Raw genomic sequence first — 21250 nt, forward strand, 5'->3', positions numbered from 1 at the left:
TTTTCAGTTATTCTCGTGTCTATCCATTCATGGTTGCGCCTAGACAATAGTCATAACAGACAGACAGATAGACAGACATACAAACAGAGATAGTGTACATACAGCATTGCTTGCTCGCTGCCTTCATGGAGGCGTTCTCCACCTCCTTCTCCATCTTCTTCATCTTCTCTTTAAGCTCCGCCTGCAGACGAGTCCTCAGCTCCTCCCCCTCCGACAGCTTCTTCTGCAGCGCGTTATTCGCTATGGCAACAGAGACACTGTTAACCACTGAAGCCATCCATTAACCAATTAACCACCACACCTGGTGCACATTCAGGTTAGTTTCACTTGATCAGATACAGGTATTTGTATCATTTAGTCTCTCTCATTAGTCGCTGTCTCACCCTCTCCAGAGTCCTTGACCAGTTTGCTGAGCTCCTCCACCGCCCGGCCCAGTTCCTGGTTCTTGTCCTCAGATTCCGATGCTGCCCCCTGCAGGACACACCACAGGCAGCGTGAGAGGAGTAGACCCATTTACTACAGGTAGAGGTTAGGGGACTAGTAGAGGTTAGGTTAGAGGACTAGTAGAAGTTAGGTTAGAGGACTAGTAGAGGCTAGGTTAGAGGACTAGTGATGGAGAGTAGAGGTTAGAGGACTAGTAGAGGTTAGGTTAGAGGTCTAGTAGAGGTTAGGTTAGAGGACTAGTAGAGGCTAGGTTAGAGGACTAGTGATGGAGGGTAGAGGTTAGAGGACTAGTAGAGGTTAGGTTAGAGGACTAGTAGAGGCTAGGTTAGAGGACTAGTGATGGAGAGTAGAGGTTAGAGGACTAGTAGAGGTTAGGTTAGAGGACTAGTGATGGAGAGTAGAGGTTAGAGGACTAGTAGAGGTTAGGTTAGAGGACTAGTGATGGAGAGTAGAGGTTAGAGGTGTTGGTCATTACCTTGTAGAGGGAGGAGAGTTTGATGTGCGCGTTGAGTTCAGTACGGTACTTCTCTTCCATCGCACACTGCTGCTCCTTACACTGCAGGGACACACACAACACAAACACACTGCTGCTCCTTACACTGCAGGGACACACAACACAAACACACTGCTGCTCCTTACACTGCAGGGACACACAACACAAACACACTGCAGGGACACAACAAAAACACACTGCAGGGACACAACAAAAACACACTGCAGGGGCACACACACACACACACACACACACACACACACACACACACACACACACACACACACACACACACACACACACACACAGGCTGGTTACCTGCTTCAGCTTGTTGTTGAGGTCCTCCGCCCTCCTGTGGTGGCCTTCGCTGACCTCCCTGAGGGCGGCCAGCTGGCCCTGCAGACCGCTGACCTGGGGAGGAGAGGCCATTACCACCATGGAGGAGAGACCTGTGCCACCACCATGATTATCTCTGATGACCTGGGACAGGGCAGCACTGGTTAGGTTACCTGCTCCTTGGTGGTGTCCAGGGCGCAGCGTAGCTCCAGGGTCTGCTGCCCTCTCTCCCTGGCGGAGGACAGCAGCTCCTCTGTCTTGGTCTTCAGCTCAGCGCTCAGCCTCTCAGTCTGCTGCTGCAGCAGCTGCTTCTCCTGCAGCACACGCCTCTCACGGCCCTACACACACACACACACACACACACACACACATTTGTAAGGTTGTGTAATGCGTGTGTAGCAGCGTTTTATACTATGTGCTGTGTGTAGTGTGTGTAGCAGGTACCTGGATAGAAGCCTCTGAAGACTGGATCTCATCCAGCTTCAACTGGACCTCCATCTTCACCCTGTTGCTCTCTGCCAGCCTGTCCTTCAGAAGCCTCACATCCTCTAGAGACACAACAGTGTCAACACACACACACACACACACAACAGTGTAAAAAACACACCTACCTGCCTCTAGAGCCTGTGAGGTGTGTGAGAAGGTCACCTCACCTGTCAGGTGCTCCAGCTCCTGGCTCTTCTTCTCCAACTGACGGGCCAGCTCCCGCCTCTCCGCCTCAATCTCATGCTTGGCCTTCGTCTGGGGAGACAGGACGCAGGTCACACAGGTAGGGGGGTGGGGATGGAGGTGTGTGGTCTCAGAGCTGGGTATGGGTTGGCTCTGACTTGGTGGGTAGGTGGTTATGGGCCTAGTAAGAAGTAACGTGTCAATCTGCCAAGTGGCCGTGGCAGTGTTAGTGACTGATGATTGATGGGCGACCGCCCGCCCACTCCCTGTTCCTACATCCGGCCGTTGGTTGTGTAATCTGCTCAGGTCAGCGCAGTCAATGGGCTCTCATGAGCACATCCTCTAGTTGCCATGGGAACCACACTGCATCTCACCTGCTCAGGTGGTTTGTCATCGGTCGACGCCCCCTCGATGCCCTTCAGGGTGACCAGCTCCTCATCTGAACACACACACACAAATACACACACAACTGTTACTGTATCACAGACTGATAACTGTATCACATACACACTGATAACTGTTCACACTCTGATTACTGTATAACACTCCCTGCTGCGGTGCTGGAGGAACATGAATACATTCATTCATATTGATATCCATAACCAGTGAGGTACTGACTGAGACGGCTGTTCTCCTCCTTCACAGTCTGCAGCTCTCTGGCGGTTGAGAGGAACTGCTCCCGGCTCTCCGTCAGACGCTTCTCCACATCGAAGTTCTGCTGGTCTACAGGACATGAGGAGAACCCGGTCACACAGACCCCAAAGAGAACCTGGACAAAGCTCTGCTGGTCTATAGACCATGAGGAGAACCTGGTCCGTCGGGTCTGACAGCCTACCACCGTATGACAGGGGCTAGCTCACAACGCTAGGATGCTATATGGGAGCTAGTTGTGATGCAAACAGGTAACATAGCTAGAATGCTATATGGGAGCTAGTTGTAATGCCATCAGGTAACATAGCTAGGATGCAACATGGGAGCTAGTTGTGATGCTAACAGACAACAGTATTATAAAAGCTAGCTATAGCTAACATAGCTGTGATGCTATCTCGGAGCTAGTTCTGATGCTAACCGCAGTCGGCTCGGAGCCGCTCGTGCTGGGTCCGCAGCTCCGTCAAGTGCCGCTCCAGCTTGGTCTGCGCGCCCCGCGGCAGCTTGTTGAGCTCCGCGCGCTCCAGCACCTCCAGCAGCACGGCCGACATCTTACAGCCCGGTGACCCCACAACGCTCCCACAGACCACCGCTCCGTCACCCCAACACTCCCAACGTTCCCAGTCACCCCAACAGACAACACTGGGACTCTGTAGTACTCTCCCTGCACAGAGGGATGAATAAAGATCCGATAGACACCAGCTAGCCGACGTGCGCTAGCAGAAAAGTGTAACGGAAGTACGTCAGCACACAAAAAATCTTGGGAGATGTAGTTCATCTCGATGTCAAGGCGCGGCGCATTTTGGGAGAGGTAGTTTAGTCGCTCTGTCAACGTAGCTTATAGCAGCTGTGAACAATAAGGTGAGCCCCTGTATTAAAACATGAATGGACCACCTCATCGTCAGTTATTAAGCGTCTGCCTGGTGTGCGCGGTGCTTATGAACCTGATAACCCGCTAAAGGAGACAGATCAATAAGTGGTCTTTAGATGTAAACTTTGTCTCTTACTTCGTGTCTCTGCTCCCCTGTCCTCGCACTTCTGAGCTATTTTATCATTTTCTTTTGGGAGAACATTGCGTTGTAATTAACTGTTCTGTGTTGTGTTGTGTTGTGCTGTGGTGTGTTTTGTTGTATTGTATTGAGCTGTGTGTATTGTGGTATATAGTATTGTGCTGTATTTTACTGAGCTGTAGTGTCTTGTGTAGTATTGTAGTGATCTTTGTGTATCGTGTAGTATTATGTAGCATTGTATTGAGCTGTGTGTGTCACTGCCACCAGCAGCCTGATGGGTCGCGGCTACATGGTGGAGGAGGCGGTGGAGCGATACCTCTCCTCCCTCTGCTCCTCCAGTCCTCTGACCGGCCTGCTCCTCGGACAGGTACCTCTCCTCCCTCAGCTCCTTCCTCTGCTCCTCCCTCTGCTCCTCCAGTCCTCTTACCGGCCTGCTCCTCGGACAGGTCCTCTCCTCCCTGTTCTGGAGCTCTGAGTGACAGCTTCTTCAACCTTTTAGTCATTCAGACAATGATTAAAAGGTTGATAGTCTATGATAGTCTAATACAGACAATAACCCTAGTCTATGATACATACATTAAGTCTATAATACACACTATAATAGTCCATACAATAATAGTCCGAAATACAACTAATAATAGTCTATTATAGGCTAGTTATAATAAGGTATAACAACCTCACTATCTACACATATATATATGTGTGTATTTATATATAGTACATGCTAGTCTTCATCTTGGCATCTTAATGGATTTCAGAGCTCTGCCCAGAGGGACTTTGTTGTCATGGCGACGCGCACCCCCCAGAGAGAGGCGTGTCCCCTGACCCCCAGCCCCCGGGACACACTGGACATGGAGTGGATCAACGAGCACGCCCGCCAGGTGAGCCCCCGCCCTGTGGCCCCGGGGGGCTGGAAGGTCAAGTAGGGGTCAGATGTCATTGGGTTGCTAGGTGAACATGGGGCTGGTTGCTATGTGGGGTTGCAGGTTGCTATGTGATAGTGGCATGTGTTGCTAGGTGTCCAGGATGCTGTTGCTATGTGACAGTGCCATGTGTTGCTAGGAGTCCAGGATGCCTGTTGCTATGTGACAGTACCGTGTGTTGCTATTTGTCCAGGATGCTTGTTGCTATGTGGCAGTACCGTGTGTTGCTAGGTGTCCAGGATGCTTGTTGCTATGTGACAGTGCCATGTGTTGCTAGGTCTCCAGGATGCTTGTTGCTATGTGACAGTACCTTGTGTTGCTATTTGTCCAGGATGCTTGTTGCTATGTGGCAGTACCGTGTGTTGCTAGGTCTCCAGGATGCTTGTTGCTATGTGACAGTGCCGTGTGTTGCTAGGTGTCCAGGATGCTTGTTGCTATGTGACAGTGCCGTGTGTTGCTAGGTGTCCAGGATGCTTGTTGCTATGTGACAGTGCCGTGTGTTGCTAGGTGTCCCGGATGTTGCCAGGGGGGCTGTCTGTACTGGGAGTTTTCTACATCAGCGATGCTGAAGCCAAAGACACACTCATCACACTCAGACAGGTCAGACACACACACACACACACGCACGCACACGCAAAGACGCACACAATACATAATGACATAATAAATGTGTGTGTGTCTAGCTGGTGTTTGCGGTGCAGAAGTCCATCTCCAGGGACTTGCTGTGGCTGAGTGGGGATGATGACATCAGCGAGCGCGTCACCCTGCACATCAACTCCACCACCAGGAAGTATCCTCTACCTCCTAGAGTTAGGGTTAGGGTTAGTTGAAGCCTCTGAAGACTGGATCTCATCCAGTTGAAGCTGGATGAGATCCAGTCTTCAGAGGCTTCTATCCAGTTACCTGGATATCAGGTCTAAGTGATAGGTCACTATATCTGTGGATAGTGTATTGCTGATGTATTTGATGTCTGAAATGTTCCTTAACATACCTGATCAGAACCTTCTGTAGAACCTTCGACGTGAGAGACCCCAAGGTGATCCATCTGTCTTTCTGGCTGTCTTTCTGTCTCTATGTTATTAAATTGTTATTTGTGAACAACAGTTGTTTAAATGTGTACTGATGCAACAATGTAAAATGACGCATCCATATATAATGTAACGTTTAAATCAATGAATCAGGCACTGTGATTGGCTGTTTCAGAGCACAGCCAAGCCAGCTGATTGGAGGTATCAGTCTGGTGTGTGCGGCTCCTGGCCAATGGTGTGGAGCTGTGTGGAAGTGGAAATACCTGTCTCACTGCCCCCCCGAGGGGCCCGACCGGGAGACCTGGAGACCAGTCTGCAGGTAGAGACAGACCTAATGTTGTGGTTCAATATGGAGTGTTGTGTTACCGTATATCATGGTGTTACGGTGTGTTGTGTTGTGTTACGGTATATCATGGTGTGTTGTGTTGTTGTATATCATGGTGTGTAACGGTATGTTGTGTTGTGGTTTGATATATCATAGTGTGTTACTGTATGTTCTGTTGTGTTGTTGTATATCATGGTGTGTTACAGTATGTTATGTTGTGTTGTGTTACAGTATATCATTGTGTGTTACGGTATGTTATGTTGGGTTGTGTTACGGTATATCATGGTGTGTTACAGTATGGTGTGTTGTGTTACGGTATATCATGGTGTGTTACGGTATGGTGTGTTGTGGTGTTGTATATCACAGTGTGTTACGGTGTGTTGTTGTACATCATGGTGTGTTGTGTTCAGGAGGGACTGAGGCTGTGGGCCCAGCAGATAGAGAGAGGAACATTTCTGCTGGATGGGAGAAAGATCTCAGAGGAAACAGATCTCACAGGACCGACGGTAAGCTACCTACAGCACCATAACACCACCACCATAACAACTACCGTAACACCACCACCCTAACACCACCTAACACCACCATCACACCACCACCACCGTAACACCACCACCCTAACACCACCTAACACCACCTAACACCACCACCACCATAACCACTACCGTAACACCACCACCCTAACACCACCTAACACCACCTAACACCACCACCACCATAACCACTGCCGTAACACCACCACCCTAACACCACCATAACACCACCTACACCACCTCCTATAACACCACCTCCATAGTGTTATATATTGTGTGTCTGTTGTGTAATATTTTTTATGCTGTGTTTCAGAAGCGGAATGTGAAGCAATCCCTCCAAGCCCAGATACTGACCTCACCGGTTAGAACACACACACACACACACGCACCCACACACGCACGCACACAAAAATCTAACGCAGTTGGTGTGTGGTCCAGGTGTGTCCAGGTGAGCAGGTCTCCCAGGTGGGGGCCTCTGGGGGGAGGGTCGTGCTGAGAGGGGCGGTCCACACTAGAGCCTATCTCCATGGCAACAAGCCCACCACCAGGCTGGCAGAGAAGGTACCTGTCTGTCTGTCACTACCTGTCTGTCGGACACTACCTGCCTGTCTGTCTGACGAGGTAGGATTAGTAGTCTGTCAGCAGGTGGTCCTGAGGACTCAGAGTGTGTGTGTGTGCGCGTGTGCGTGCGTGTGCGTGTGCGTGTGCGTGTGTGTGTGTGTGTGTGTGTGTGTGTTAGGCCCTGAAGAGGGACCTGCTCTCCACCGTGGCCCTGAGGCTCAACATGGTCTTGGAGGAGCTGATGGAGACCCAGGAGAGAGGTAAAACACACACACACACACACACACACACACACACACACACACACACACACACACACACACACACACACAGTCTCTCTCTCTCTCTCTCTCTCTCTCTCAGACAGTCTCTCTCTCTCTCAGACAGTCTCTCTCTCTCTCTCTCTCAGACAGTCTCTCTCTCTCGCTCTCTCTCGCTCTCTCTCTCAGACAGTCTTTTTCTCTCTCTCTCTCTCAGACAGGCTCTCTCTCCCCATGCGGGTGCTGTGCCCCCTGCGGGGGCTGGGTGTGTGTGTGTGTGACTACCGGTTCAGTGATGAGGGGCCGGGTGAGGTTCTGGACCGTCTGAAGGAGATCCTCGACCTGGAGGTAAGACAGGAAGACCTGGACCACACACAGGAAGGGGAGGCGGTCACCGTGGAAACACAACCAGCACCAACCGGTGGGTTTGTTCATCACAGCATCAAATATATAAGATATATAATGCAATATATACAATATGAAATATATAATATAATATCATTTAATATATATAATATAAAATATATAATATAATATGTAATATATATATTGTAGTCTATAAAAAAAATGTAAGATATAATATAAAATATAGTAGATAGTATGTAATATAAAATATAGAATATAATATATATATATATGTGTAATACATAATGTAATATCATATAATGTCATATCATATAATGCTATATCATGAAATATATATAATATGTTATATCATGTAATATATATATGACCCCTCCTCCCTGTCTCCATCAGAGGGCCTTCAGAGGTCAGAGCTACAGGCGGCTGTGGACCCGCCCCTGAAGCCCCAGGGGAGGAGCTACATTGGTAAACGACTCTCACCTGGCTCACCTGACCAGACTCACCTGACTCACCTGACTCACCTGTCTCACCTGACCAGTCTTACCTGACCAGTCTTACCTGTCTTTCCTTTCTCACCTGACCTGTCTTACCTGTCTCACCCAACCAGTCTCACCTGGCCAGACTCACCTTACTCACCTGTCTCACATGACCAGTCTCACCTGACCTGTCTCACCTGTCTCACCCGAACAGTCTCACCTGCCTCATCCGACCAGTCTCATCTGTCTCATCTGACCAGAATTACCTGTCTCACCTGTCTCCACCTGTGTGTGTGTCTCCTAGGTGCTGCCATGGCGACGGTGATGGCCCTCCTTGCGGCAGCGGCGTCGCTCCTCTACCTGGATGACTGACTGAATAAAGAGTGGTTCTTACCTGATGCCTGAGTGAATAAATGGTCTGGTTCTTACCTGATGACTGGGTGAATAAAGAGTCTGGTTCTTACCTGGTGAATGAGTGAATAAAGAGGCAGTTTCTTACCTGATGACTGAGTGAATCAAGAATCAGGTTCTTACCTGATGAATGAGTGAATCAAGGGTCTGGTTCTTACCTGATGAAGAAGTGAATAAAGAGTGATTCTTACCTGATGACTGGTGTGTTCCTGGTCTGTTGTCCTCATGGTCTCAGGGAGACTGGGTGTTCTAGGCTCTGTTAGCTCTAGTACTGGTTCAGGTACCTGTGGACTCTGCTCACTGCTCACCTGGTGGATCTGCTGGTCTTGGGACAGGGGGGTCTTCAGTCCCAGAGGAGGTCTTCAGTCCGAGAGGAGGTCTCCAGTCCCATAGGTCTTCAGTCCCAGAGGTGGTCTTCCTTCTGTAGGTCTTCAGTACCAAAGGTGGTCTTCAGTCCCAGAGGAGGTCTTGAATCTGGAGATCTTCAGTCCGGAGGACTTCAGTCCCAGAGGAGGTCCTCAGTCCGGAGGTCTTCACTCACCCCCTCACCCAGCTGCTGCCGTTCTCAAGCTTATGACGTGTTCTCAGGGGCGTAGCCACATGGGGGCCAGGCCCCCCCTGGTCAGTGGTTGGCCACCACGCTGGCCCCCCCGAGTCTGAAAAAAAAAAATAATAATCCTGAGCGGAAACAGTCTAAAGAAAGCTGAAATATATGCACTTTTAGTTTGATCTAACTTTGACTTCTTATTCTTATTCAAAGTGTTATACTTTTACATTATGAATAAATATTGCACTCAAAATTGCTGGCCACCACAGTAATAATGTCCTGGCTATGCCCCTGCGTGTTCTGCACAGTGAACACTGTTCTATTTCCTGTCTCACAGAAGGTTTGGTCAAGGTTGGAATGGAACCCACATCCCAAGGACCACGTCAACACACACACAGGAAGGCACGCACACTCAGACATTTAGGGAGACACACAAACAATGAACACGTGTTAAGGGAGAGGTCCTCTGTGTTAAGGAAGGGGTCCTCTATGTTAAGGGAGTGGTAATATATTTTCTAACTATCAGACAGGACTCAATGCTCAGTGTTAAATTTGATGGCTGCTCCTCTGATACTTTCGCTGTCCACAAGGGGGTGCCACAAGGCTCTATGTTAGGTCCCTTGTTTTGGTTACTATTTATATTAATGATTTGGGGAAATATGTTCAAAATGCAAATGCCCATTTTAATGCAGACGTTACTATTATTTATTGTTTTGGAGAGTCTGTGTTAATGGCTGTAGAACGCTTGCAAGTTGCTTTTAAAGAAATGGAAGCTCAAGGTCTATCTTTACGACTAGTATTTGATGTAGATAAAAACTAAAATGATGATCTTCACTAAATCCAGGGACAATACTAACTGTCAGCCCACTCTATATACATCTCAAGGTACTGTTATTGAGACTGTTTCCACTTACAAATACCTTGGTATCATCCTTGATGACAATTTGTCTTTTAAACCCCATATTGAGAACCTGGCAAAGAAACTAAAAGTGAGACAGGCTTTTATTTCATACATAAATCCTGATTATCTTTTGTTTCTAAAAAAAGGCTCATTGCTGCTACTTTTATTCCATTACTAGACTATGGTGATGTACTATACATGAGTGCCTGCTGTTCTTCACTGCATATGCTTGATGATACGTATTATTGTGCTTTAAGATTCATTACCGGCTGTAAATCACTCACCCACCATTGCACCCTGTACTCTAAAGTACAGGGTGCTCGCAGGCTTCTTCACTGGTACACCTTCATTTACAAAGCAATTACTGGATAACTCCCTTCATATCTCTGCACCTACCTCATTTTTAAATCAAATTCATCATACAGTTTGCACTCTCTGGACTTTCTATCCACCTCAGTCCCCAGAACTCGTGCTGAGTTTGGGAAGAGGGGCTTCATGTACTCTGCTCCCTCCGTCTGGAACACTCTTCATAAAACACTCAAATTGCAGGAACTCATCACTATGAATGATTTTAAAACTCGACTCACATGTTTTCTAATGGCAAATTTTGGAGTTTGTCAATGTTTCACTGAATGGTACTTTATCATTGTCTCAGAATTGTTCTTCTTCACCCACTGGAATGTATTTGTCTCTTTTTTCTCATGTCTGCTTTCTTTTTATGTTTTTCTTATATTTCATTCATTTTAACTTCTGCCATTTTGGCCAGGCCTTGCTCGAAAAAGAGGTCATTTGACCTCAAGCAATTTTGCCTGGTAAAATAAAGGTTTAAAAAAAATAAATAAAAAATGTTAAGAGAGTTTCCCCTATGTTTAGGATGGGGACCTCTATGTTAAGGGAAGGGTCCTCTATGTTAAGGGAGGGGTCCTTTATTTTAAGGGAGGGGTCCTCTATGTTAAGGGAGGGGTCCTCTATGTTAAGGGAGGGGTCCTCTATGTTAAGGATGGGGACCTCTATGTTAAGGGAAGGGTCCTCTATGTTAAGGATGGGGACCTCTATGTCAAGGGAAGGGTCCTATGTTAAGGTGGGGACCTCTATGTTAAGGGAGGGGTCCTCTATGTTAAGGGAGGGGTCCTCTATGTTAAGGGTGGGGACCTCTATGTTAAGGGAGGGCTCCTCAATGTTAAGGGTGGGGACCTCTATGTTAAGGGAGGGCTCCTCAATGTTAAGGGTTGGGACCTCTATGTTAAGGGATGTTTTAAATTGGTGCTGTGACCTCATGTTTTGAGCTATTGACACACAACCTTTACACCCGCGTTCAGGAGGAAGGTCTCTATATGGTCTCTATATTCATGGCATGTGTCTGCTTCCTGCTGACTTGGGGTTGATTGAATAATGTTCGAAAATGAGCAAATATTGAACTTGCCATAACTGCCATTTTTAGGACAATCAATACCAATCCAAATATTTGTATTCAGGCAAATCCATAGATCATGAATAATCAAACTGTTTGTCATTTGAAGCTATGGTTTGGAAGAAGAATTTTTTTTTTTTAAATGTTCACTTTACAGCAAAATCTATCCGGACAGATCCCTGTTTTTGCAGTAGTTGGCCGGACCATTTGGACCATTACAGCACCATCAAGCACAACTACAGTTGCATCTCTAGCTGCTGCTACATGGGTTTTTTTCACCTTCATGCATGAAGAATGTCTGACTTTTTCCCACTGCGTAAACGCCCCTGGTTGGTAATGCTGGGTGACAAAGCATTTTTTGATAGGTGATGAAGCAGGATTTTTTTTTTCTATTTTGCAATTGTAGTCATATTAAGAACAAAACACTTGTAGAAAAAAGTTCACCTGGTTACTTACACGAGGAAGGAAGTTGGTAGGAAAGTAGTTGGTTAAACACTGTTGTTGGTCATCTTCATCTTTCACCGTTGTTGTCCATCTTGCTCACAAGCATGGAGTAGCACTAAACAGCTGCTCCAGCACAGTCCATACAGTCAACTACTATTCTCAATATTTGCTCAATATTGCCCAAATCTATGCTGGAATTCTGACACTCCCTCATATATGCCTTTCCTACATTCTCAATTAGAAAATTGTTGGGAATATTAGGAAAGTATGAATTATCAGGTAGTTGTTCTCTTGTAAATGCAAATGTGGGGTCTAAACATAGGCAATCACAAATGTAAGCATGCCTGTGTGTGTCATGGTAAATAAAATTAAATAGACATTAAGTTTTCATCTGTAACTTATTTGGTTCAAAATTTGTAGTCAAAACCCTTTTTCATACAGTAGCCAGATTGGATTTGGGATTCCACATTTACCCAATCATAAATATAAATATTGTTTTGTGTTTCCCATAGCCAGAAAAGGTGAAATATATATCAATTTTACATTTGTATCTAATCTGGTTCAAAATATGAAGCCAAATCCCTTTTCAGGTGGCGGCTATATTGGATTTGGAGGATTAAGGGGTCCAGATATACTGGATCATAAATAGAAACATTCCTATGTGTTTCGCATGATCAATTAATCTAAAAAAGACATCAAGTTTGTATTTGTAGCTCATGTGGTTCAAAAGCTATAGTCTGAACCCTTTTTGGGCAGCGGCCGTATTGGATATGGCCGCCATCTTAGCCCCGAGGGTCGCTGGCTCCGGTGCCCTAGCTAAATCATTTCAGTATGACCTGAGCTACATCTGTGCCAAATTTGGCGCTTTTAGATGAATTTGCGCGAAATGCCCTATTTATGTGCTTAATTCCCCCAACTATTGCCAAAAAAAAGCGCAAAAGGGAATTAAAAAGGCAATGTGACAGGCAAATTCAAAAAACGAGGGTAAACATCGTTATAGATTTTAGCAGGTAAATGAGCTAATGAAGGATTACGATATTCAAAGGGATGATGTAGTTTCCTTCTTCTCAACTGATAAGTCAATGTTACTGTCTAAATTACAAGCCTTTCTCATTGCTTGGTTGTGCATTTCACACACATTTAGCAGCATATGCTACGTTTGAATAAGGATTGCATTTCATGCCTACTACCTCCCACCGATCCACTGCGTCTCCGTCCTCTCCCTCTCCCTACCGTTGAATCACCTAATGATAAGGATCACTGACAATGCACACACGTCGAAAAATGAACAAATAAAGAATGTATCATTACTAATTAGCACATAGTTCATGGTTGTAGAGCAATATAAGCACTAGTGATTTTTTTTTAAAGTTGTTAACTGATGCTATAGGCTAGACTACGACATAGTATTGTTACCAATAAAACACTTAATGAACACGGCCAAATAATTCACTACCTTGCTCGAGGATCAATTAATCATACATGATCAGACTAATGAAACTAATGATTCAATGCAGTTTGAAGTTTGTTTGAAATAACGTGGCTTATCATCCAAAAGAAAACTCGATAAGACAGTATTGGATGACATGTTGTCATAGCTCCTTGGCACATACCACCTTCCGTAGTTGCAACCAGGTAGCAACGTACATTTGAAAAAGCGAGGCGCTGAGAGCACTATTTGTTTGAATGCAAACTCCAATTACTACAGTGTTCCTTTACAGGAATACCTAAAGGTCAAAAGAATAACACTGAACCGCGACAAAAGGCATCCACAGATACACTGTGAAGACCCAATAAAGAAGAGTCCTGGTTTAGAAAATGGAATCAGACTTTAATTCAGAGTCAGTGAATAGAAGTTTGTTCTCTTCTTCAACATCTCAGCTTCTCCTCCTCATCATCTTAGCTTCTCCTGACCTCAGAACAACTAGGATCATAACTAGAATCAAAACTTGCATAAATAGAAAACTCAACACTTCAGAATTCATAGTGAAAAAATATGTCTATCTGTTCAGATTCTGTGCCTAAAACATACCTAAAACATAAATTAAGAGGAGAATTCAGTTGATTTAAACACTAATAAACCAGTATTTAAAAATACTCGAAAGAATTGGATAATACTCAAAAGCATTAAATAATCCTGAACAGTTTTAAGTGACGCTGAATGGTGTTTAATAATACTGAATAGTATTTAATAATACTGCACAGGATTTAATAATACTGAACAGTATTTAATAATACTGCACAGTATTTAATAATACTGAATTGTATTGATTAATACTGCCCAGCATTGAATAACGCTGCACAGTGTTTAATAATACTGAAAAGTATTTAATAATGCACAAAGGTGTGTCCAGTATGCTGGGACCATCTTCAGTATTCCACCATAACGTGATGTGGTGGATTCTGAAGAGGGACTCAGGCTTCATCATCTTTAATTACCTTAAGACCTTATATCAAGGGAGAAAATGTAAACTGGTGATTGTTGAAACAGCCTCCCTAAAACAACTCAAACCACACAGAGCGCAGTAATAAACAAAAATACTAGCATACAAATACCCTAAACATCAGCTACACAAATACAGAGAACTACATCCACAATGAATGAAATGTGGGGCATAATAGATCAAATAGAAGCAACTCTAGGATTGGGGTATCAATAAGGTATCAATAACAATCAATCATATCTTGTAGGAATGTGAAGAGGAACTCAGTTTTGATCAAAGTAATTTTACACGTGTAATACAAAATGAGAGGAAGTCAAATAAAAACTAGTTTCATCTAACATATGAAACCCCCTAGCCCCTCCCCCACCCCCCCAGTCCCTCCTGACTCCCCCATGACCTCCTCCAATCACCCTCTGGCAGTTACTAGTTTTATACCCTGGCCCCGCCCCTTCAGTAACATCTGCCCCTAACCCCACCCCCATACTAAACATGCCGCCTCTGCAGTCGCCACGCCCTGTGGTGGTAGCCACGCCCCTCAGGCCCTGCTGGGTGGGGATGCGTTTGCTACATAGGTGTTCTCGATGCAGAGGACCACAAGAGGGGTGGAGCAGGAGCGGCTGTGCTGACCAATCAGGCGGCCCGTCTGGAGAAGGGAGGCGTAGCCTGTGACCTCCCGGTCGCCCGCCCGCCACGCCTCACAGTAGCTAGTCGTGGCTCGCACGCCCACCACACTCGAACCATGCCACACCTGCTTCTCTGGCCTGGAGAGAGAGAGAGAGAGACAGAGAGACAGAGAGAGAGAGTGAGAGAGAGAGAGAGAGAGAGAGAGAGAGAGAGAGAGAGAGAGAGAGAGAGAGAGAGAGAGAGAGAAAGAGCAGAATATGGTCAGAATCAGTTGGTCAAAGAGAAGAAGCAAATGAAAGAGAGGAGAGATAGAGAGGAGCAGAGAGGAGAGGAGGAGGAGGGAGAGCATCAGACCCACCATGCCGGATCGGTCAGGACGTCACGGCCGTCAAAGGAGTAGAGGGGCGTGGCAGGGTTAAACACGCCCCCATTCCCTGAGAAGATTGACGCCCAGCTGCTGAACAGAACCTCCCCCTGAGAGGAGAGGAGACAGGAGAGGAGAGGAGAAGAGGAAGAGAGGAGAGAGCAGAGAGGAGAGAGGAGAGGAGAGAGGAGAGAGGTGAGAGGAGAGAGGAGAGGAGGAGAGAGGAGAGAAGAGGGAAGGAGAGGAGGAGAGAGCAGAGGAGAGAGGAGAGAGGAGAGGAGAGAGGAGAGGGGAGAGGAGAGAGGAGAGGGGAGAGGAGAGCGGAGAGAGGAGGATAGGAGAGAGGCGAGAGGAGAGGAGATGGGAGTAAATAAAGTATAATCTAATATTATAATATAGTATAACTGCATATAGTATAATAAAATCTAGTATGATATAGTATAATGTCATATTATTTAATCTAGTATAATCTCAACAATTAAATCATTTATTTTATCTAGTATATAGCTCATCTAGTAAAAATGTAATCAAGTGTAGTATAATCTAATATAATCTCATTGAGTATAATCAACTGGTCTAGTATAATGTCATTAAATCTAGTGTAATCTAGTATAATCTAGTCTAGAATGATCTAGCACAATCTAGTATCATCTAGTCTAGAATGATTTTAGTATCATCTAGTATAATCTAGTATTATCTAGTCTAGTCTAGAATCATCTAGTCTAGTATAATGTAGTTGAATCTAGTATCATCTAGTCTAGAATAATCTAGTATAATGTAGTCCAGAATGATCTAGTATAATCTAATCTAGAATAATCGAGTAAAATCTATTATCATCTAGTCCAGTCTAGTCTAGTATCATCTAGTCTAGTATGATGTATTTTAATCTAGTATCAAGTAGTCTAGAATAATTGGTTACAATCTATTATCATGTAGTATAATCTAATCTAGTATAATATAGGATCATCTAGTATCATCTAGTCTCGTCTAGTATATTCTAGTATAATCTGGTATTCACTAGTCTAGTAATCTCTATTGTAGTACGATCTAGTTTAATCTAGTATTATCTGGCATAAAATAGTATCATCTAGTCTAGTCTACTCTAGTATAATCTGGTATAATGTAGTTTTATCTAGTCTGGTATAATGTAGTTTTATCTAGTATCATAGTATAATATAGAAAGCTAGTATCATCTAGTCTAGAATGATTTAGTATAATATAGTATAATCTGGTATCCTATAGTCTATTCTAGTCTAGTCTAATCCGGTCTAATCTGTCTAAATTTGGTCAAATCAAGTCTAATATGGTCTAATCTGGTATCATCTAGTCTAGTCTAGTATCGTCTAGTCTAGTCTAGTCTGATCCGGTCTAATCTGTTTCATCAAGTCTAACCTGGTATTATCTAAACTAGTCTAGTCTAATCCGGTCTAATCTGATATAATCTAGTCTAACCTGGAATCGTCAAATCTAGTCTAATCCGGTCTAATCTGGAATCATCTAGTCTAGTCTAATCTGGTATCATCTAGTCTAATCTGGAATCATCTAGTCCAGTCTAATCTGGTATCATCTAGTCTAATCTGGTCTAATCCGGTCTAATCCAGTCTAATTTGGTATCCTGGGCCTACATGGAGGTTGACGACGGGCATGTAGTGGCGGTCGTTCCTCCTGACGATGGTTGCTAGGTCCTGGAGGTGGGAGGATAGGAAGGCCCGGTAGGTGGAGGTCAGCCCCCCCGCTCGCGCTTGTTGGTAGCACTGGAAATCGGCCCCCCGGATCCCCCGCATGTCTCCCCGCAGGGGGGAGTTCAGAGCCACCAGGCGGAGCTGGGGGGGGGGGGGGGGGGAGAAGGAGGAGGAGATGGAGGGGAAGCAGGATGAGGAGGTGGGAGAGGGAGGAGGAGATGGAGGAGGTGGAGGTGGGAGGGGAGGAGGGGGGAGGATGAGGAGGGGGGAGGAAGGGGGGGGGGGAGGAGGAGAATCAGAACAGTGTGTGTGTGTGTGTGTGTGTGTGTGTGCGTGTGTGTGTGTGTGTGTGTGTGTGTGTGTGTAAGTGTGTGTGTGTGTGTGTATGTGTACCCCAGGTACTGCAGACACGGTCTGGGGAAGCTGGTTGTAGCTGGGTTGGTACCCTCTACTGGACTCCTGCAGCTCCTAACACACACACACGCACACACACACACACACACACACACACACACACACACACACACACACACACACACAAACACAAATCAAAGACATTATATTATGTATTTTACATGTCATGTCATGGCATGTTATGACATGACATGTCGTAAAAAGCTTTCAAGCATTTTGGTGGGGCTGTAATGGCGACAGGTGGAGAGCGTCTCTTGTGCGTCCTGTCGTGTGTTTTGTTTGTTTGTCTAAGTTTTATTCCTGTGTCTAGTTGGCTGAAGTGATTGAATGGTACGTTGTATGCCTATTTCGATTAGTGGTTTGATCAAAGAGCTTCCAGCGTGCCTGAACTTTATAAAATTCAACTTCAAGATGAGGAAGTGTCTACTACTGTTGCTGCTGCTACTTTGGATGGACGGATCACTCGCGGCTTTTGGGAGGCTCGTAATTGGAATTCTGCAGTACTCCCGAGATGATCTGCTGCTACTACAGAATATGGGATATACGGGATATAGCCCCCACCACGATCGCCAGCGGGATACTTCGAGAAGGAAGCGGGGTTAAGGAGGAGGAGTAAGGCAGAGGCTGAAAAGACCGGCACACCGAAATTCCCACCGTCCCGTCCGTCAGGCGAACCTGATCTGTCTCACTGAAACCTGGTTGGATAATAACATCGCAGACTCAGAGCTCTCTATGGACGGATTCGGAAGTCCGCTAAGACTGGACCAGGGCACTGAGTAGCCTGAAAAGGCATGGGGCGGTCTGTGTGTCAATATAAATTGGGGAATGGAGCAGAACTGCTGTTTTGAAGGACTCCTGCTGCACACCTGACTTGGAGCTGCTTGCCATTTAATTTAGACCCAAATATTTACCCCGTGAGTTTAGTCGGTTGTCCTTATTGCTTGTTTACATCCCTCTCTCAGGCAACGTCACACGCACATATGAGGCCATAGCTGCGTGGGTCCACAAAACTGAAAGCGCAAAAAATTAATTCCTCTCCAGAAATAATATTTAGTCCAAACTCATTCAAAATAAACCGAATAAACAATTTAAAGCAGCGAAGAGGGACTTCAAAGAGAGAGTTGAGAAACTCTCTCTGGTGGGTAAGCCAAGAGATGCCTGGCAAGGTGTCAAAACCCTAGCTGGTCTCCCCAACGACAACTCAGCTCTACCCACCACAGGGGCAAAAGACTGCATTGACATGGCAGAGAACCATAACCAGCTCTACCGCAGGTTTGAGAAATTGGACGACACACAGCAGCTGGAGAAGCTAATGGAGGAGCTCACTGCTAGGATGCCGGGCCATGTAAATCGGGAGCTGGGTGCTTTCAATCCTGACAGGCAGACACCAGCGAGAGAGTTAACGGCCGCCTCAGCTCATTCAGAAGGATCTTTACAGGTGATCCACAGGGCTCTGCCATCTCACCAGTTCTTTACACAATCTACACCAACAACTGCAGAAGCATAAACCCAGACATGACATACACCAAGTATTCTGACCACACTGTCATCATGGACTCCACCAACTCATCGGATCAGTTACAGTCTGAGTTGGCCTCTTTTTCAGACTGGTGCAGGAAGAACTGCCTTGATCTCAACATCACCAAAACAAAATAACTAATGATAGAGTTCCGTAAGGCCCCCTCCACCTTTCCCACTCTGACTGTCAACAACCAGCTGATAGAGAGGGTTGACACATATAGATAGCTTAGGACAATAATCAACCACAAACTCAACTTCAAAACAAATACTGATAACATCCACTCAAAGTGCCAGCAGCGTCTCTTTTTCCTTCGCAAACTCCAGGACCACCAAACCGTTCTGACAGCATTCTACAGGATGCATCCATGAATCCATAATAACCTTTAACATCACGTCCTGGTTTGGGGCACTGTCCAACATCAATAGGAACCCACTAAACAGAATCAGCAAACTGAGCAGCAAGATAATTGGACAACAGCAGGAATCACTCATCAGTATATACAACAAAAGGACCAAGCAAAAAGCAACACAAATCACCTTGGACATCACACACGCTCTACACAGCCAGTATTGCCTCTTACCCTCAGGCCACAGATACAGAGCCCCTACATTAAGGATAAATAGAGCCCTGTCAAGCTTTGTCCTGGCATCCATAATAATTTGGAACCGTCTCCACTCTTTTATAACACTCAGATTCTTTTTTAACTATTATTTATTGCGCCTCCACTATGGAGGTACTATCCATTCACTAGGCTTAGCAAAGATTATTTATCTGCCATATGTCTAGTGTGGGCTGATGGTGTGTGTGTGTGTGTGTGTGTGTGTGTGTGGGTGTGTGCGTGTGTGTTTGTTTATTGTATGTATTGTTGGGTATGGACACACCCTCCTCCACATGTGAAGCTCCTAACGGAAGAATAAAGTTTTTTGAATTGAATTGTCATCATTATATATTTTCTGTGTGCATGTGTGTACATGGCTGTGTGTGTGTGTGTGTGTGTGTATACCTGTGTATGTGTGTGTGTACCTGGCTAGGAGTGTGTGTCCTCGCTCTTCGTGCTGCTGATCTGCTGAGAGGGGAGGAGGGGCCGTCTGCGGGCAGCTGGAGCAACTGGCCTAGCTACACTCACACACACACACACACACACACACACACACACACACACACACACACACACACACACACACACACACACTCACACACACACACACACAAAAACAGTTGACAGACCCTCATAAAGGCTCATTAACCTTAACCTTAAGGAGCTGCAGTTACTCAGCCGTACCAGCAGGGGCCGCCAGCCACTCAGCGTCCGCAGGTACAGCTCCCCGCTCTCCGACACCAGCGCCATGCTGCCCTCCCTCAGCCCCTCCCCCTCCCGGGACAGCGCCTGGAGCGTCTGGTACGACCTCACCTGTTCACACACACATAAACACACACGCACACGCACACACACACACACACACACACATTAATGCTTGAGTGTGAGTTTGAGTCTGTGAGTGTTTTTGTGTGTGAGTGTGTCTCACTGGGCTGAAGAGGTCTTTGGCCCCGGGGGGTCCAGGGGGGCCGGGGGGTCCGGGGATGTTGACAGCTGTCAACAACATACATTTGGTCAGGTTGTGTTGACAGATGATTAATGTTCTTATTTTACTGCTGTTCACAGTGGACATGTCACTGTGCCAATAAAGCTTGACATGGATTGAATTGAAGGCTACCTGCTCCATAAGCAGGCGGGGGGCTGGGGGGGCCAGCGGGGCCAGGGGGGCCCCTGGGGCCAGGCCGTCCGGACTTTGAACTCCCGGGGTGACCTGGCCCTCCGGCCGGTCCTGGAGGGCCCACAGTGGACTCCCCCTTCGGACCCTGGAGGGAGATATACCTTTAAGAACTTCACAGACTACTGCTTTACAGACCTTTACAGAACGCTACTTTACAGACCTTTACAGACTGCAGCTTTACAGACCACTGCATTACAGACGTTTACAGACTGCTACTTTACAGACCGTTAAAGACCTTTACAGACTGCTGCTTTACATACCTTTACAGACCGCTGCCTTACAGACCTTTAAAGACTGCTGCTTAAAGACCTTTACAGACTTCTGCTTTACAGACCTTTACAGAATTCTACTTTATAGACCTTTACAGACCCTTACAGACTGCTGCTTTAGAGACCTTTAAATACTGCTGCTTAAAGACTTTTACAGACTGATGCTTTACAGACCTATACAGAACGCTACTTTACACACCGTTAAAGACCTTTACAGACTGCTGCTTTACATACCTTTACAGACCGCTGCCTTTCAGTCCTTTAAAGACTGCTGCTAAAAGACCTTTACAGACTTCTGCTTTACAGACCTTTACAGAATGCTACTTTATAGACCTTTACAGACCCTTACAGACTGCTGCTTTGAAGACCTTTA

General features: G+C 45.9%; 3 protein-coding genes across 4 annotated transcripts in view; 1 reads left to right on the top strand and 2 right to left on the bottom strand.

The window, feature by feature from the left end:
* The window catches only part of LOC307085740 (nucleoprotein TPR-like), a 37896-nt gene extending 34584 nt beyond the window's left edge, over positions 1 to 3312 (bottom strand). Inside the window, exons 1-10 of the mRNA XM_079750602.1 lie at positions 3012 to 3312; positions 2561 to 2665; positions 2317 to 2381; positions 1927 to 2014; positions 1718 to 1821; positions 1447 to 1611; positions 1256 to 1348; positions 920 to 1000; positions 384 to 471; positions 99 to 240 (exon numbers count right to left, since the gene is read on the bottom strand). Coding sequence (XP_079606728.1) covers positions 99 to 240; positions 384 to 471; positions 920 to 1000; positions 1256 to 1348; positions 1447 to 1611; positions 1718 to 1821; positions 1927 to 2014; positions 2317 to 2381; positions 2561 to 2665; positions 3012 to 3141 — 1061 coding nt within the window. The 5' untranslated portion in view covers positions 3142 to 3312. The remainder of the gene's footprint in view (positions 1 to 98; positions 241 to 383; positions 472 to 919; positions 1001 to 1255; positions 1349 to 1446; positions 1612 to 1717; positions 1822 to 1926; positions 2015 to 2316; positions 2382 to 2560; positions 2666 to 3011) is intronic.
* Positions 3313 to 3386: 74 nt separating this feature from the next.
* odr4 (odr-4 GPCR localization factor homolog) lies at positions 3387 to 8675 on the top strand. Of its 2 annotated transcripts, none has more exons than XM_079751420.1 (14): positions 3387 to 3451; positions 3871 to 3967; positions 4359 to 4481; positions 5031 to 5123; positions 5207 to 5313; positions 5523 to 5559; positions 5727 to 5870; positions 6287 to 6382; positions 6723 to 6770; positions 6848 to 6970; positions 7149 to 7230; positions 7448 to 7651; positions 7987 to 8058; positions 8374 to 8675. In XM_079751420.1, exons 2-14 carry the CDS (start codon positions 3875 to 3877, stop codon positions 8439 to 8441), a joined length of 1290 nt encoding a protein of 429 aa, XP_079607546.1. In that variant the 5' UTR covers positions 3387 to 3451; positions 3871 to 3874; the 3' UTR covers positions 8442 to 8675. The 2 variants fall into 2 exon arrangements, with proteins under 2 accessions (XP_079607546.1, XP_079607547.1); XM_079751421.1 differs by having other exon boundaries at positions 3395 to 3451; positions 3868 to 3967.
* A 6071-nt stretch (positions 8676 to 14746) lies between these two features.
* Positions 14747 to 21250, bottom strand: part of col15a1b (collagen, type XV, alpha 1b) — a gene marked incomplete at its 5' end in the record, with an annotated part of 29056 nt that continues 22552 nt past the window's right edge. Inside the window, 8 exons of the mRNA XM_079751141.1 lie at positions 14747 to 14988; positions 15210 to 15325; positions 16841 to 17038; positions 17291 to 17365; positions 19857 to 19949; positions 20116 to 20244; positions 20360 to 20424; positions 20549 to 20693. Of these exons, the coding sequence (XP_079607267.1) occupies positions 14763 to 14988; positions 15210 to 15325; positions 16841 to 17038; positions 17291 to 17365; positions 19857 to 19949; positions 20116 to 20244; positions 20360 to 20424; positions 20549 to 20693 (1047 nt within the window). The 3' untranslated portion in view covers positions 14747 to 14762. The remainder of the gene's footprint in view (positions 14989 to 15209; positions 15326 to 16840; positions 17039 to 17290; positions 17366 to 19856; positions 19950 to 20115; positions 20245 to 20359; positions 20425 to 20548; positions 20694 to 21250) is intronic.

The sequence above is a fragment of the Pollachius pollachius genome, assembly GCF_949987615.1.
Source record: "Pollachius pollachius genome assembly, chromosome: 14".
Lineage (NCBI taxonomy): Eukaryota > Metazoa > Chordata > Actinopteri > Gadiformes > Gadidae > Pollachius > Pollachius pollachius.

Bases quoted from the DNA above. Each gene is read 5' to 3' on its own strand.
- odr4 (XM_079751420.1), top strand. From the start codon at position 3,875: ATGGGTCGCGGCTACATGGTGGAGGAGGCGGTGGAGCGATACCTCTCC. The intron at 6,383-6,722 runs GTAAGCTACCTA...GCTGTGTTTCAG, and splicing joins CAGATCTCACAGGACCGACG to AAGCGGAATGTGAAGCAATC. The intron at 6,971-7,148 runs GTACCTGTCTGT...TGTGTGTGTTAG, and splicing joins CCACCAGGCTGGCAGAGAAG to GCCCTGAAGAGGGACCTGCT.